General features: G+C 37.0%; 1 protein-coding gene across 1 annotated transcript in view; it reads left to right on the top strand.

Moving 5' to 3' along the window:
- ITGA8 (integrin subunit alpha 8) overlaps window positions 1-15,199 on the top strand; it is a 108,373-nt gene that overhangs the window by 73,470 nt on the left and 19,704 nt on the right. Inside the window, exons 24-27 of the mRNA XM_062494601.1 lie at window positions 1,824-1,929; window positions 3,732-3,890; window positions 9,883-10,008; window positions 12,364-12,477. Coding sequence (XP_062350585.1) covers window positions 1,824-1,929; window positions 3,732-3,890; window positions 9,883-10,008; window positions 12,364-12,477 — 505 coding nt within the window. The remainder of the gene's footprint in view (window positions 1-1,823; window positions 1,930-3,731; window positions 3,891-9,882; window positions 10,009-12,363; window positions 12,478-15,199) is intronic.

Genomic DNA, 15,199 nt, shown 5'->3' on the forward strand with positions numbered 1-15,199 from the left:
ATACGCTACAATAGTTTCAATGTCTAGGTTTATACTTCACATTTTGCAATTCCATGGCGAAGAGTACTTCCTTGGCAGTGCAATGGGCAACACTGAGTTTTGAAACCTCATGTCTTCTTCTTTTTGTTTCAGTACAGTTTCTGATTTGCAGTTGGTTTGTTTTTTTGTTTGGTTGTTTTTTGGTTTTTTTAATGCTAGTTTAAGGATCTATGTGTCTTGGCTTTTGTAACAACACCCTGAAGTTCCTATTCTCCAATAGCAATCAATAATTAAAATTCATATTGGAAACAAGATGATTTGTAAAACTTAGGCTAAGTACCTAATCAGAAATTACTTTTTAAATGAATATGTTGAGTTTATTTTGTTATTAGAGTTGGCTTGTGAATTTGTCCTCTGGCATACTTGCTAGTACAAACTGGTGGCATTTTGAAGTCTGAGGAAGTATTAAGAGTTAGCAGGATACTCCATAATGCACCAAATTTCACAAAGAATTTTACTTCAGCTGGATGATATTAAGCTGTTCTCTGGGATTTCTTGTTGCTTTGAGTAGCTGTATACTGTAAAAAATTTTCTTTCAGACATTTCATTCATTGTATATGACATAGGAGCTGTAATCAAAAACCAGTTTCTTCAAATAGTATTTTTTCAGCATTTCCAACAAAACTATCCAATCTTTTCTTCAAAGGGGAATCTGCAGCAGGGCCACTGCAAAGTGGTTAACATCAGTTTCTAGAAGTCCATCATGCTATTCAAATTTTACACTCTAAACTAATGATTGTTTTTTAACAGTTTCCTGTTAGCAAAACTCCAGCTTTGGCAGAACCAACACTGAATTTTTGTGGATTTTCTTTCAGCTAAAGACTCCATAAACCGATAAAGCTAAGTGAGAGATGACACTTGCAAAGAAAGGGTAATACCATTTTAGCACCAAGAGCTACATGCAGTATTTGTAAGTGACAGATACCTGTGCCAGAACTGACCTATCACACTAAAAGAAGTTCTTGGCATCTGATTTCCCAACTTCTGAACGCCTGAGTGGGGTTTAGTTGGCATCTGAATGGGACTGGTACAATGAAATTCCAATTTTTATGGGAAATAAAATGTTTGTGATTCAAATAAAAATGTTAACAGAAGATTACTTTCTTAAGGTCAGATAGAGAAGAAAAGAAAAAATAAAAAAGCAGCTGGAAAGATGTCAAATATTAAGTCACGTTTTGTCTTTGTTTATGTTTTATTTATGTTGCATGTTGCAATAATATTTCAGGGAATGCTTTAACTGCCACTTTGTTTGCAAAACAGTTGGAAAGCCGGGAGCACTCTGTTAGACTCTAGTCCTGAATTCTGTTTCTCAGTGCACCTATTTCCATTATGACTTTATGGAAGTCACAGTATCTCCATTTCCCATCTGTAAGACGAGATAGGCTACTTGCAAGGTTTTTTAAAGGAATAATAAGAGATGTTATAGAAATTTCCAGTCAGAACAGTTAAAGAAATACCTAAAAGTATATTCTAGGAAAGAAAGATGCATAGCATTAAACACCTACGGCCTTTAAATGGAAATAGAAAAATACATTTATTTTCTCTACTTTTGTGGATAATATATACAGGTATCTCACCAGTGAGAATGATATAAATGCCCAACAGATTGGATTTCTCACTCCAAACAGAGCTACACCCTTGTCTGGAAAGGACAATCCATCACAGGAAGTATGACAGTAAATGCGCACCCTCAGTTGTTTGCAAGGATTGGGTAGTATTTTATGGAGGCATTGTAGCATTCACCTCACCTAATTCTAATTAATGTGCTGTTTTGTATATTACAGAGTGTCTCACCCCCCAACAATTATTTTGCCACTTCACAACTGGGAACCCAAAGATGAACCTACAAAAGAAGAAGAAATTGGTCCTTTAGTAGAACACATCTATGAGGTAAAAATTTTGTATGTTGCCACAGGACTTCACACTGCCCCCACTGAATTCCTGATGAATTTGGCTTATTGTCTTTATCTGCAGCTAGATAAAGCCACAAATGTAAATACTCTTGACTCTAGCAAATGACCCAAATTTAATCTGGGAATTCACAACCCCAATATCTGTTCATGTGAGTGGAAGGGATATTAGTTTATGCTAGGAGTCTGTCTTAGATATTTAAGGGATTTATAAACATTTTGGGTGTTTGACAAGAATTTAAAATAGTCTTTAAAAGTTCCTTATAGTCAATATGTCAAATATCTTCTCATTAGAAACTGTGCATGCTATGCACTGGAAAAAGTGTTTTCTATGACATTTAGCTAACTGAAAAAAACAAAAAAATGTAGACATACATCTAAGTTTTTACCTCAGAAAATGTTCTGTTGAAAATAACTCTTAATGTTTGAAGTACACATATTTTTACCTTGTATTTTTGTTGCTTTTTTCCCACGGATGATTCATCAATTAAAAGAGTTCATCTTACAGAAAGGGCGTTGAGTAAACTACATGGAATAGAAGCCATCCTTAGAATCTGATGGATGGCCTTGTTTCTAGAGGGTGAAGCAGAGGGCTTCATATATGGGTATAATTCACAAACTAGCACTCAAGAAAATATAAGCAACTGAGCTTAATCAGCAGTGTAAGATTACAATTTGCATGACATACTAAAGTGTAGTGAATACAGCTGTAAAATACAAATTATTATTTGTGAATTCCTCATCTTAACACATTTCTCTAAACTGAGATATACTTAACAAATCATCCTGTCTCCAGCATTTGGGGTGTTGTGAAACCATATTTGTGACCTCAAATATATTAAAATAATTACAGTGATTAGTAACAGTTACTAAGGAAGCCACTTACATGATTTATATCAGCAAAGCATCAAAAAGGCCAAGCAGTCTTCCAGAGATGTAAGATTGAAAGAACTTTTCATTTAGTTGTAGTTAAAGATCATCAGTCACAAAAATTGTGCAAATATATAAAAAAGGAGGCTCTCATATTTCTAGAAACTTTGTGTAAAGGTCCATGGTGTTCAGCTTCTTCAACTCTTCATGCCCAGTGACAACACATGTCCAGATTACTGTTGTCATCAGTTATTTTCAAACTGTAAACTGATATGAGGAAACTATTTAAATAACCTAGATTTCTAAACTTTTATTATTTCTATCTTTGCTTATTTTCCCCAGAAAGAAAAATATCCTTGCATATTAATTTAGGAAAAATAGTTCCTTTACTTCTGAGGAATTTAGATTGAGAGTGTTGAAAATATAGTTCTTAACCAAAGAAGCTGGTTTAAGTTCTGCTCCACCTTTTATTCTTGTGCTCTGAAATGTGATTCTTCTGTATTTTGAAATTTTAGCTACTATTTTCAAGTGTGATCCGTTAAGGTGCATTGTTCATATTTCGATGGGGTTTATTTGCTAGTGCGTTTCGGGTTGGGATTTTTAAATGCTTTTTTAGATAATTTCAACTCTTCATATGTAGGAGAAAATGGGAAAGGATTTCTTGAATACAGACTCAGACAGAAAAGACTGTTCTCCAGATTTGCCATTGGCTTTGTGACTAACATGGAGAGGGTTCTTCTCTCCTACCTGCCACAGGTTCTCCATCAATAAAGTGATATTAATAATCTGTGCGTCCTTCCCTAAATACTTCAAGGCTGTGTCCACTAAGAATTCTAAAATATTTGAGTGGTTGCTGTGGTTTTTTTTTGTTATTTACTGACTTGGAAAATTATGGTCATATTTCTTCAACAGCTGCACAATATAGGACCAAGTGCCATCAACAATACAGTTCTCCATGTTGGTTGGCCGGTGTCCAATAGAGAAGAATTTCTTCTTTATATTCTTCACATTCAGACACATGGACCATTGCACTGTCAAACAAGCTCTCCTATTAATACAATGCAAATAAAGGTAAGTATTTTATTTCCATCCCTTTCTGCATTTTGATTGGGTTTTTTTTGCCTACACTTCAGAGTGGATGGAACTTTCTTGAGAATTTTTAAGATAGTTTTCCTGGGTAAGAAGCAAGATACAGATAGTCTATAACATTTCTAATGTGTGTGCTGTGTTGCTTGGTATGTATTTGGTTTCTGTACTCTATAGGAGGAGAAGGGTAGGCTCAATCCCACTGTCAATGCTAACAACAGAGATGTTAAAAAGGGCCCTGTCCCAATACCATCCACTGGGGAACACCACATGTCACTGGTCTCCAACTGGACATTAAACCATTGACCACAATTCCTTGAGTGTGATCACATAGCCCATTCATTTTTCCCTGAGCACTCCATTTGATCAGTGTCTTTCCAGCACAGAGTCCAGGATGCCATTTGGGACTGTGGCAGATGCTTTGTCTAGGTGCAAGTAGATGATGTCACTTGTTCTTCCCTTATCCGCCAACACTGTGACCTCACCACAGAAGGCCACCATATCTGTTGGACAAAATTGGCCTTTAGTGAAGCCACATTGGCTGCCACCAATCACCTCATTTTCCATGTGCCTTAGCATAGTTTCCAGGAAGATCTGCCCCATGACTGGGCTGGGCACAGAAGTGAGACATACTGGTGCGTAGTTCTGCAGGTTTTTCCTTTTTCACCATTTTTAGAAATGGCACTTATGTTTCCCCTTTTCCAGTCAGTGAGAACTTCACCAGACTGCCACAACTTTTCAGATATGGATAGTGGCTTAGCCAGTTCATCTGTCAATTCCCTCAGGTCCCATTGATATATCATATCAAGTCTCATGGACATGTGCGCCTCCAGATCCTTTAGATATTCTCAAATCTGACCTACAGCAGGCAGTTTTTCATTCTCCCTTCTGAGATTTGGGCAGTGTGCCTGGAGCACTTGTAGTGAAGACTGAGGCAAGAAAGTCATTTAATACCTCAACCTTCTCAACATCCTGGGTAACCAGGTCTCCAGTTTCCTTCTGGAGAGAGCATATATTTTCCTTCATCTTTCTTCATATCCATAGAAGCCTTTCATATTGTTTTTAACATCCCTGGCCGCATTTAATTCTCTTAGGGCTTTAGCTTTCCTAACCCAATCCTTGGCTGTTTGAACCATTTCCTGTTTTAAGGTCTGTGTTTGTGATGGCAGATCCCCTCAAAAGAGCTTGGTTTGGCTTAAAGTCAGAAGATTAAGCAAAACACAGCTCTACATATTATCCCATCAAAAACAAGGTATCCAATTTATTAAGCATGACTGATTCTTGACATTTCTGGAGTAAACAACAACACTTCTCAAGTTTAAGCAGTAGCCTGTTAAACATCTTTCAGGGAGAGCTGCATTCCAAGTGCTAAAAATGCTCTACATCTTTTGCATACCAGAAGGGGTTTGATTTGGTATATTCGATGAAAGGGGAGACAACTTTCTAGTGATGAGGATGTTGCATAACCTAAGGAGCTACAAGTCAAGTCATTAGCTTAAACAGACAGAACTACAATACATGCTTTAAAAGAGTAAAGAAAAATTGATGTCTACCAAATACAGTATGGCTAGAGTTTTGTGTTTCACCCAGGAAACCAAAGAGGCATTGGAATTCTACCCTTTTTTTAGTTTCTTTAGAGGAAGAAAAAGCACATGAGTGATAAGGAACAGAAGATTTAAATCTGTCTATTTTATACCCAAAACACAGTAAGATTGGAGATAAGGAATTGTTTTCTACAAATCTTTTCTACCTAATTTTCACCTCTTGTTCAAAAGTGGTGAGGAGGAAGAAGCTAAGGTGCTGCATTTGTACTTGCACACCTAACTTCTCAAACTCTCTGATAAGATCGGGTTGCAAGTATGTGAAAAGGAGTCCAGTGTCCTCCCACCCTAGCCACTGAGTTCTGTTTAAGGTTGAATTAAGAAGTTAGGTAGAATACTGCCACAGTTCTTACTGACATTTTCAGGCAATGTATTTTTTTATATATAATGATTGCATCTGTTACATAAAAAGGACTAAATTCTTGTAAAGCTTGTGAGAAATTTTCCTGTAATAATGGCCCATCTGTTGTGGCAGAATATGGCTTTAGATGCACAGTCATTATGGCAAGAAATTAAATATCCTGTCCTTATTTCAGTTTTTTCAAAGCATTGAACTGCTAGCATGTATGCACAAATTAGGTTTCAAATATGTAATGCTTATCTATTGCTTCAGATGGCAAGAGGACACAGAGACAGGCTCCTTCAAGTTTCATATAAACAGGATGCTTAGCTCAAATTTCCAAATAAGGCTAAGGACATTAAATGCCTGATTTCTCTTGGATATCTGAACCTACCTCTCTTAGGGCACTGAGGCATTTCCTCTTTGAAATTACTCAGATTGTTCAGTTTCAATCAAAGCAATTGATTGAATTTCACTGCTGAATTTCTTATCTTGTAAAAAGGTTTTCTTTGAGCTTTATTTTCTAGTCCAGAAAAATAAGTCATACCTATACACCCATTGGAAGACTTGTTTAGGGACTTTTCTGTAGCTTATCTTTCTGTAAAGGGAGTGAGAGATATGAAAGGATAATCAAATTATGAATCTTGAAAAAGGTGTTAAAAGGAGCAAAACTGCTTATCAAAGACACAGAAGGAATTCCAGTGCAGAAGAACTCAGAACTCAGTACACTAGGACACTTAAATCTAGAAAAGAGGTGACTATGCACAGATATGATCCTCAAAACTAGTACTGGCAGGAAGAGCATGGGTGAGGATTGACTGTTCTCTGCCTCTTCCTGCACAGAAACTGGAACATCTAATGAAGCCTGGAGAGCCAGATTCAAAACAAGCAAAAGGAAGTGATGGTTCGTGGTGGCACGTCTCAGGTGTCTGGAACTTGTGGCCAAAGGGAAGTAGTCAGGGTTAAAAGTTTACATGATCCTAAGAGGAAAGTAAACAAATTCCCAAAAGAGAAGTCCAGTGAAGATTAGTAAATGAAAAAAAACTTCATGTAGATAAGGAAGTCCCTGATCTGAAAATATTCAGAAGCTGAAAGAGTATTGTGCAACCATGCCCCATTTTTACTTCCTTCTTTCTCTTCCTAAAGTCAGCTGTGATGAGAAGAGGGCTCACTTAGATTGCCTTCTGGTTTGAGACAGTATTCCTGATGAGTTGTTTTTTTCTCCCAGTCTGATAGCAAAAAGCATTTTTATGAAACCTGTACCTGTAACTACCACTGTGATAGAATACACAGACACACATAGCACATTCTCAGTAGCTGAGCATTGCAGTACCATGAGTGAGACATGTGTCAGGGAAGCAGTGAAATAACAGCAAAAATCCAGCACATGTATAAGGTACATCCACCAACATGAGCAGCAGGAGGTAACCTCTTCCAGAGGCACTGTCTCCTCATGCTACAAAATTGTAACTGCTGTGTTAAGGGCTTGGTCTTGAGGCGAAGTGATACCATCCAATGCATTGCTCTTGAATGGTCACCAACCCCTCTTGTACGATTTTGTGTCTAATCTTGTAATAGAATATATTTTTATTATATATTTATACAATATATAATTAATATATAATTAATAATATATAACATGCATATTATATATTATATATTGTATATTGTATATTATTGCATCTGTTTGTTGTTTGGGGTGATAGCAAGTAAAGAAGCATGAAGGGCCTTTGCAGGGGTTTCACAGAGATGTTTATTTTAGCCACGTGTGTGCACTGTCCATGGTTCAGAGAACAAAAGCCAGAGGGGCTGAGAAGGTCCAGTTTAAAGAAGCCTCATAGACCAGTTACCAGGGGACATGGGGGTGTCACAAGGGTGGGGTTAGGGCAAAGGGCCAACAGGAACACAGGGTAGGAGTGACCGAAAGGCTGATGGGCAGGGAGAGGGCACAGGGCTGGAGGCCTCTCATTTTCCTTAATTGGGAATGCCTTTCTGGGTCTCCACAGTATATGTGATATGATGCATATAATGTTAAAATATGTATCATATCGTATCATATCATATCATATCATATCATATCATATCATATCATATCATATCATATCCGTAACATAAAATAATGTGTATGATCTTTGTGTAAAAAAAGTCCCCTTCCAGAACATTTCTGATGGAGTTACACAATGCAGCAAAGGCTATTGCCTGGCTAGAAAACGAGAAAAGCAAAATGGGGTTTTGAAATAAGAAGTGGGGAACTGGAGAGGTCTGGAAACCTGCTCAAAGTAATGATGCCCAGGAGAAGAAAGCAGTTCAGTTTTCCATGCTGGGGGAAGTGGGACAGCCCATTGTAGTTAAAGGGAGGGAGTGATCCTCTAAGATAAATATAGCGTGCTAAATATGTGGCATATAAAATAGATAGATACAGATTGTACAGCTGACCAATTCCATGTGACCAGCTCAAGAGGATAAAATAATATCTTTAACCTGGACATCTAGGCCACTGGACAAATTCTGCTTTTAAATGGTTGCAGGAGACACATGTGTTTTCTCTTAACTGCAGAGGGCTGGTTTTGAACCTTTACTGTAACAATTTATTACTAAGATTTTAACACTCTAGGATCTATGAAAAAAGAAAGCTGTAAATATGAAAATCCTCTAATATTCAAATAGATCTTCATATATCCATTGTGATCATATATTGAGAGCTTCTTTGCAGGCATATAACTATATAGTGTTTTTTTGTGGTTTTTTTTTTTAATTTTTCATAGTTAAAGAGGTCTATATGCTCATGACTGAATTCTGGAAGAAGAGTCTGCACATGTTGCCTCATTGAGAGGGGGAGATTTACTAGCTACTTAAGGGTTCCCTTATTGCATATGGACACTGCTTACCTCATGAAGCAACAGAGGAAAGGAAAAAAGAGGATTTTTTTTTCATGGGTTTTCATCTGTTAATGGATTATAGTATCTTTCACTTTGTAGGATGCTTTTGACTGAAGATCTCAGACAATGTCAAATGTTTATGTTCTGTTTATAGTATTATAATTTTAATCAGATAAATGACGCGAATTTTCCAAAGGTAGTACTAGTGTATGGAAGGTTTTGTGTGTTTATAGGTATTCTCTTCCCTTTAGTGCTACAACATTTGTTACAATTACAAACATCTTCTTGAGGAATTTGTTTAAGATATTTTGTATTCAGAGGTTAAAGGAATTGATAAGAAGGATCTGATGTAGTACTTTATAATCTGATGTCTTTAAGGAATAGTTTTGGCTATATTTAGTTGAGTTCCTGTTGAGACCTTACTGTAAACTTCCATGTATATTTTATTGTGATTTTACATGATTGGATTGTCATGAATTAAAATTTATCTTTCCGTGTATAGCAGTTGGCTCCAGGAGTTATGTGAGGCTTCATAAAAGAAGCCATAAATGCCCTGTATACAAATTCAAGACAAATTGCCAACAAAAAGTAGTTTTTAATTGGAGAATAAAAATCTGTAAATATAAAGCTAAAGAGAATGCATTTTTATGTGAGAATAAAAATGAAGACGCTATTGCATTATACAAAGTTGAGCTGTTGCCAAAACAAATCTGTAACACATTTGTTATATGATCAAAAATTGTGTTGTTTGAACTCAGACTTCCTTTTTGGCTAAAACTGGTAAAATCATTATATTTCAGTACGCAGATTCTGATCTGTACTAATGACTAAACTACTGTGCAACAACTCTGATTTTATCCTGTTATATATATATCAGAAATTGCCCCCAAGAGTCTAACAAAATTAAGTAAAGCAACAAAATTTTCACCAGTAAGAAGTGGAGAAAAATGTTGTCTACTGTAATTCCTGTAACTGGGCAATATTTTGGTGTGCTATTACTCATCATGCTCCTAGTTGAAGACAGTGTATTCTCATGATAGTGCTATTCAATTGTAAAAACAGTGTTAATCCAAAATTCAAGACCTCTGAGACAGGAACAAATCTGTTAGAATCATTCTATGTGTATGTAATTACCATTCCAATTTCTCTCTTGGCAGTTTGCTGTTCCACAAGACACTCCTGAACTTGCTGCTTTTTTATACAATTCCACAATTTCTCATTACATCAGGAGAAGGGATGTCGCAGTGGCAGAACCTTACAGGAAAAACTCTGCAAAAATATTGGTGAGCTATCTAAGAGCTATATACTGGGACTGTGCAGGGAAAGGTGAGACTCTCTACAGTACCACAGGCAAGGCAGATGGGTCAGGTCGCTGATTTTTTAGCAATCCAGACAATGCTGGAGCAATAGCAATGCTGTCTCTCCTAGGAAAATAATTCTGATTAGATAGATTATACCTGAGTATTTGGACTTGGCTGTATTTTCAGAAGTTTTTTTCCACTCCTGCATTCAAAGTGCCATGCTTAGCGTACTTCAGCACTGTAGGTGTCAACTGCCCTTGCCTAAAGGCAATGTGCAGACTCTGTGACCTTGAGATTAGTCAAGGGATTCACAGTCAGTGCATTCCATCTATTTTTATGAACCTTGGGCAGAGTTTCTTTCATGCTGTCCAGTCTCTTATTAAGCTGTTTACTGCAAACTCATGCTTGAATTCCTTGACCTCACTAGAATGTGGAAGCAAAGAACCTCACAAACTTAAGTCTTCTGGAGTAATATAATAATTATTGCTTCTGGAAGTTGATTTGGCAATTTTTATAACGGGAAGAATATAGAATCTGAAAGTAATGAAAACTGTAACATTATTAAGAACAAAATCACAGATTAACCCATTTTAAACAATTATCACTGTTGATTCCTGTGCTATTCTTTCGTCAACCCAACCTAGGAAGAATCTGATTCCACTGGGTCTGAAGGAAAAATGCCAGCACTTTCAGAGACATCCCAGTCAATATTGCAAAATACTTAATCCATTCTTCAGTGATATCTTAATTTTCAGTCATCTTTCTGAATGACCAGGCTCGTAGGCTGCCACATAAAAATGACTGCAGCAACTGGAAGTGGTTAACAAAGTTCTGAAGTATGCAGTGTGTCTGCAACTTAAAATATGAAGCAGAGACTTTTCAGCTACTTGATGTAGATGGATCAAACATATTTAGTGGGGTACTCAGTAATATGAAATTGGCACTTTGATGAGCAGTCTTCTAGTAAAATATTCTTTTGATCAGCACAAATTAGGATAGGATTAGGTGCAGTGCTTACCACTGGATATATAGCAATACTTTTCCAGGGGGAGCATAGAAAAGCAGTATCATTAGTTCAGTTAAAAGATGTCCCAGTTCTGGGTGCCTTCAGCATTAGTTATTGCTGATGCATTTTTTTTTATTTTGCTAATGTGTGTTTTTGACCACTATGATTAATGAAAACAAATCTTCTCCTTCCTGCAAAATAAATAAATCTGTTTGGAGGATGTTTGAAGCCAAATAAACAGATACTTTAAAATATTCATTTAAAAAAAAAGTTTACAGTTGCAAGTTCCAGGGTTTACAGTTTCATTTTCAGGCAGATGTAGAAAGCAGCAATTAAGCAGCTTCTGCTTATCCTCGGGTAAGACAGAGATTTGTGGGGAAAGCTGTCTATAAAGATACAGGATTCCTTAAGGGTGTTTACAGATCTGTTACATACATCATCATTTCATTTCCTAAAGGCCTTCTGTCATGGGAGGGATTGTCTGCTTTGTTATAAAAATAGGAATCAATTAAAACCTCAGCTTTCCCTTGAGTCAAACAAAACTTTAGATAAAACCCATTTGTGTATACTTTTTTTTTCCACAAACATCTAATCATTTTTATGAGATCTTTTTTCCTTTTTATGCCCTGAACAACCACATAATTTCTGTGGTTACCCCATGAGACTCTGCTCATTCCCTTCAGTGGCTTCTAGTCAGCTTTTAACCTTTAGTGTGACATTCTTCTGGCAGACTTTAGGAGTGTATAGTTTTGAGTTGCAATGCTTGGCTTTTGCCTTCAACCTTGTGTATGAGCCAGAATCACTGCTCATCAGGAATTGTCACAGACAATAAGTTTCAAGTAAAGCAACTAGTGAATCTCACCAAATGTTCTGGCTGCTATGATGTAAATACCAGTGGGAAAACCAGGAGAGTTAGAAAAGGGGAAAAATTAGGAATATAAATAAACACATAATGCATAGAGAACAGGGGAAAAAAGTGTTGAAATCCTGAAATGATTGATAGGTGAGGAAAAAGCACATGGTTCAAAGGATTGGTAAGGGCCCGGACATTTTAAGAGCTCTTCAAAGCAGACACTGTTGAAAATTATTACTTTTATTTCTTCACTATAGGTAGGTGTAGGTATTCATTTGCGATTCAAAAAAGAGTCTGCTTCTTGGTTTAGAGTTATCACAATGACTCATGGTATATCTCATGTATATTAGATGAAATTCATGATTTCAGACTATATAGCTCTTTAAAGAAAAGTTGATTTGTTTTTGCTTATTTATAGCATTTGAAAATTATTTTTTTTTCAAAGTGTAAGTATGACTTCCCTTTATTTTTTGCTCAGAACTGTACAAATGTGAAGTGTGTCTTAATTTCGTGTACTGTGGGACAGCTGGAAAGAGGAAAGAGTGCTGCACTAAAAGTCAGGTCCCGGCTCTGGGCACAAACATTCCTGGAGGTAATGCACACAATTATCACTTTCTATACGCATATAAAAATATATTTTGTTTGACCAGATATTTAAATATAATAACTATTAAATGAGGAAAATGTAAATGCTTTCTGTTACCACTTTCTTTGAAGATAACATCTCACTGGTTCCTGTCCAGGCTGTTTGGATGCTGCTTACTTTTGATTTTTTTGCTATCACTCCTTCTCAAATTTGTGTCCTAAGTCCTACGTGAAGATTCCAAGTTTATTTTTAATTACCTTTCCTGGTTTTGTTTCTGCTTTCTTGGACTGGCCCAAATGTTCTGCATTTATAACCTCTTTCCCAATGGAAGGATTTTCTTGGAACAAAACAGTGTATCATGTACACAATGTCCAGTTTAAAAATTCATTGTTATTCATTCTCTATTAATCTAGGGAAGAGTAGTATGCATCAAGCTCATCTGATACATGACACTCATGTAGTTGCAGTCTGTCTTACTACTAAAAGAAGGGACAGTGTAGATGATGAAAAAAAATAAAACTTCTCTTTGAAAATTCTTGCATTTTCAACTTCTGCTCTCAGGGTTATATTCACACTGCATAAAGGGACCTGTTGGAGTGAGTGCATAGGAGGACGACAAAGATGACTGGAATAATAAAACACTTCTCCTGTGAGGAAAGGCTGAGAGGGCCGGAGCTGTTGAGCCTGGAGAAGAGAAGCCTAGAGGAAGAGCTTATAGCACCTTCCAGTACCTAAAGGGGTCTTCTGAGAAAGATGTGTGAACAGATCTTTTAGCACGGCAGGTTGGGATCAGACAAGGGGTAGTAGTTTTCAACTACAAGAGCATCTATTTAGATTAGATGCAAGAAAGGAGTTTTTCACAATGAAGGAGTTGAAATGCTGGAACAAGTGGCCCAGAGAGGTGGCAGATGCCCCATCCCTGGAAACATTCAAGGTCAGATTGGACAGGGCTCTGAGCAGTCTGGATGAATTGAATGTCCAGGCTTATGGCAGATGACTTTTAAAGTTCCCTTCCAAACCAAATTATTCTATGATTTTGTAAGGCAGAGGGATTTTACTGTAACCTGTTACCTCACAGCTGGCCATGTGTCTGTATTTTCTGTATACACTGGAAAATGCACTGAGAAATTTATAATTCCATTTTCTATTACTGAGAAATACTTGCGTCTCCTACCTTGATCAAGTTGACTTGTTACCAGCTTCTTTCTCAAGGAATTTAGAATTCCTCAGTCTTTCTACCTGGAATGCAAGAACCTTCCTCTGTTCCTTACAGCTGTGGGAGAAGAATTCTTTATATACAGGGTACCTCTTACCCTAGCAGGAGAATTGAGGATCTTCAGTGTATAGCTTTAAATTAAACTCACACCTTTTAAGTTAATTTCTCCCTTTCCTCAAATATGAAAGTAGACAAAAGAAATTCATCCTCTCTTGCTTTTCTGGAGAAATGAGAGCAGATAGGATAATATTTCCAGAAAGCTGGAGGCCAGCTCAGTAGCTAACCACCTTTGCTCCAAATCCATAATGGGTGCAAGCTTTTGGGAGGTCATTGGTCTCTCTTGGTGTACAGGACTATGGCAATGATTATTTGAAAGGATGATTTGAATGGTTTTTCTACCTGTTTGTCAGGATGTCATATCAAATTCTGTGTTTCTTCTCCAAAAGCTGTTATAGGACCACTATGACTTAAGAGCACTTAGGTTCTGTCCTCACTATCTGGCCTTGCTTGAAGAAAATAGATTTCTGTCTCACTCAGTAACAAAGAACATCCTTTCAGATACTAACTGAACTATTTCCTGATTTGTCAATGCATTTTCTTTCTATGAACAATCAATTCCAAGAAACTTTCATATAATTTCTTCAGTTCCATTAACACAAATAAAATTCTTTTAAGAGGAAGCATGTTTCACAAATGTTAGATATGGCTAGATACTCTAGACTGAATGTGCTGCCTTTAGGTTTGCTGAGTGAGTCACCTGCTAGTGCAAAAAAAAAGGCAAGGTCTAGTTCAAATTTAAACCCAAAGGCATGATTGCTTGGATGTCTTTTTGTCCTTTCAAATCTGGGAATTGTGACGGACATTGTCTGGTGCAAGCTTTTGCAGAGGACAGAAAATACCAGTATGTAAGCATCTCTACAGCTATAGAAAAAAACTTACCTATTGGGAAATAGAATGGGAATTTAATTCCAGTTTTTTGCAGTTCCATTCAGAGACTGGTGGACAAGGTCACACAGGCTAGTCCCTGTTAAGTTCAGGTAAGAACTTCATTGCACTGGTTCTCTGTTCCTAACACACAGAGACAAGCAGAGAGGCAGAGATATTATCCTTGACTGGAACGATGTGCGACAATTTTGAGCACTGCAGTGGGCAAGCAATAATGCAGAGGATCTTTGTAATTTTCTTCACTAAGCAAAAGATAAGAGTCCCTTAGCTACCTTCCTTACTGGGAGCTGAGCCTGGTGGATTGCAGATCCAGTCAAGTCTTTCTCTTCATCATTCTGCTGGTGAAATATAATTAACTCTGTAAGGGCCAAAAAGAAGGACTTGTGAAAAAATCATGTGCACAGATCTTTAGATGAAATTTCCAGGCTGTTTACAGCTGTTTCAGTGGAAATTAGCCTCATTAGGCTTTTCCTAAGTCTAGTTTAGTATGTATCAAGAAATGTCTATAAGAGATTAAAGTTACACAAAATTAATGAGGAAGGGTTTCTCTGAGTTTTGGCTTAGAGA

The sequence above is a fragment of the Cinclus cinclus genome, chromosome 1, assembly GCF_963662255.1.
Source record: "Cinclus cinclus chromosome 1, bCinCin1.1, whole genome shotgun sequence".
NCBI classification, from domain to species: Eukaryota; Metazoa; Chordata; class Aves; order Passeriformes; family Cinclidae; genus Cinclus; species Cinclus cinclus.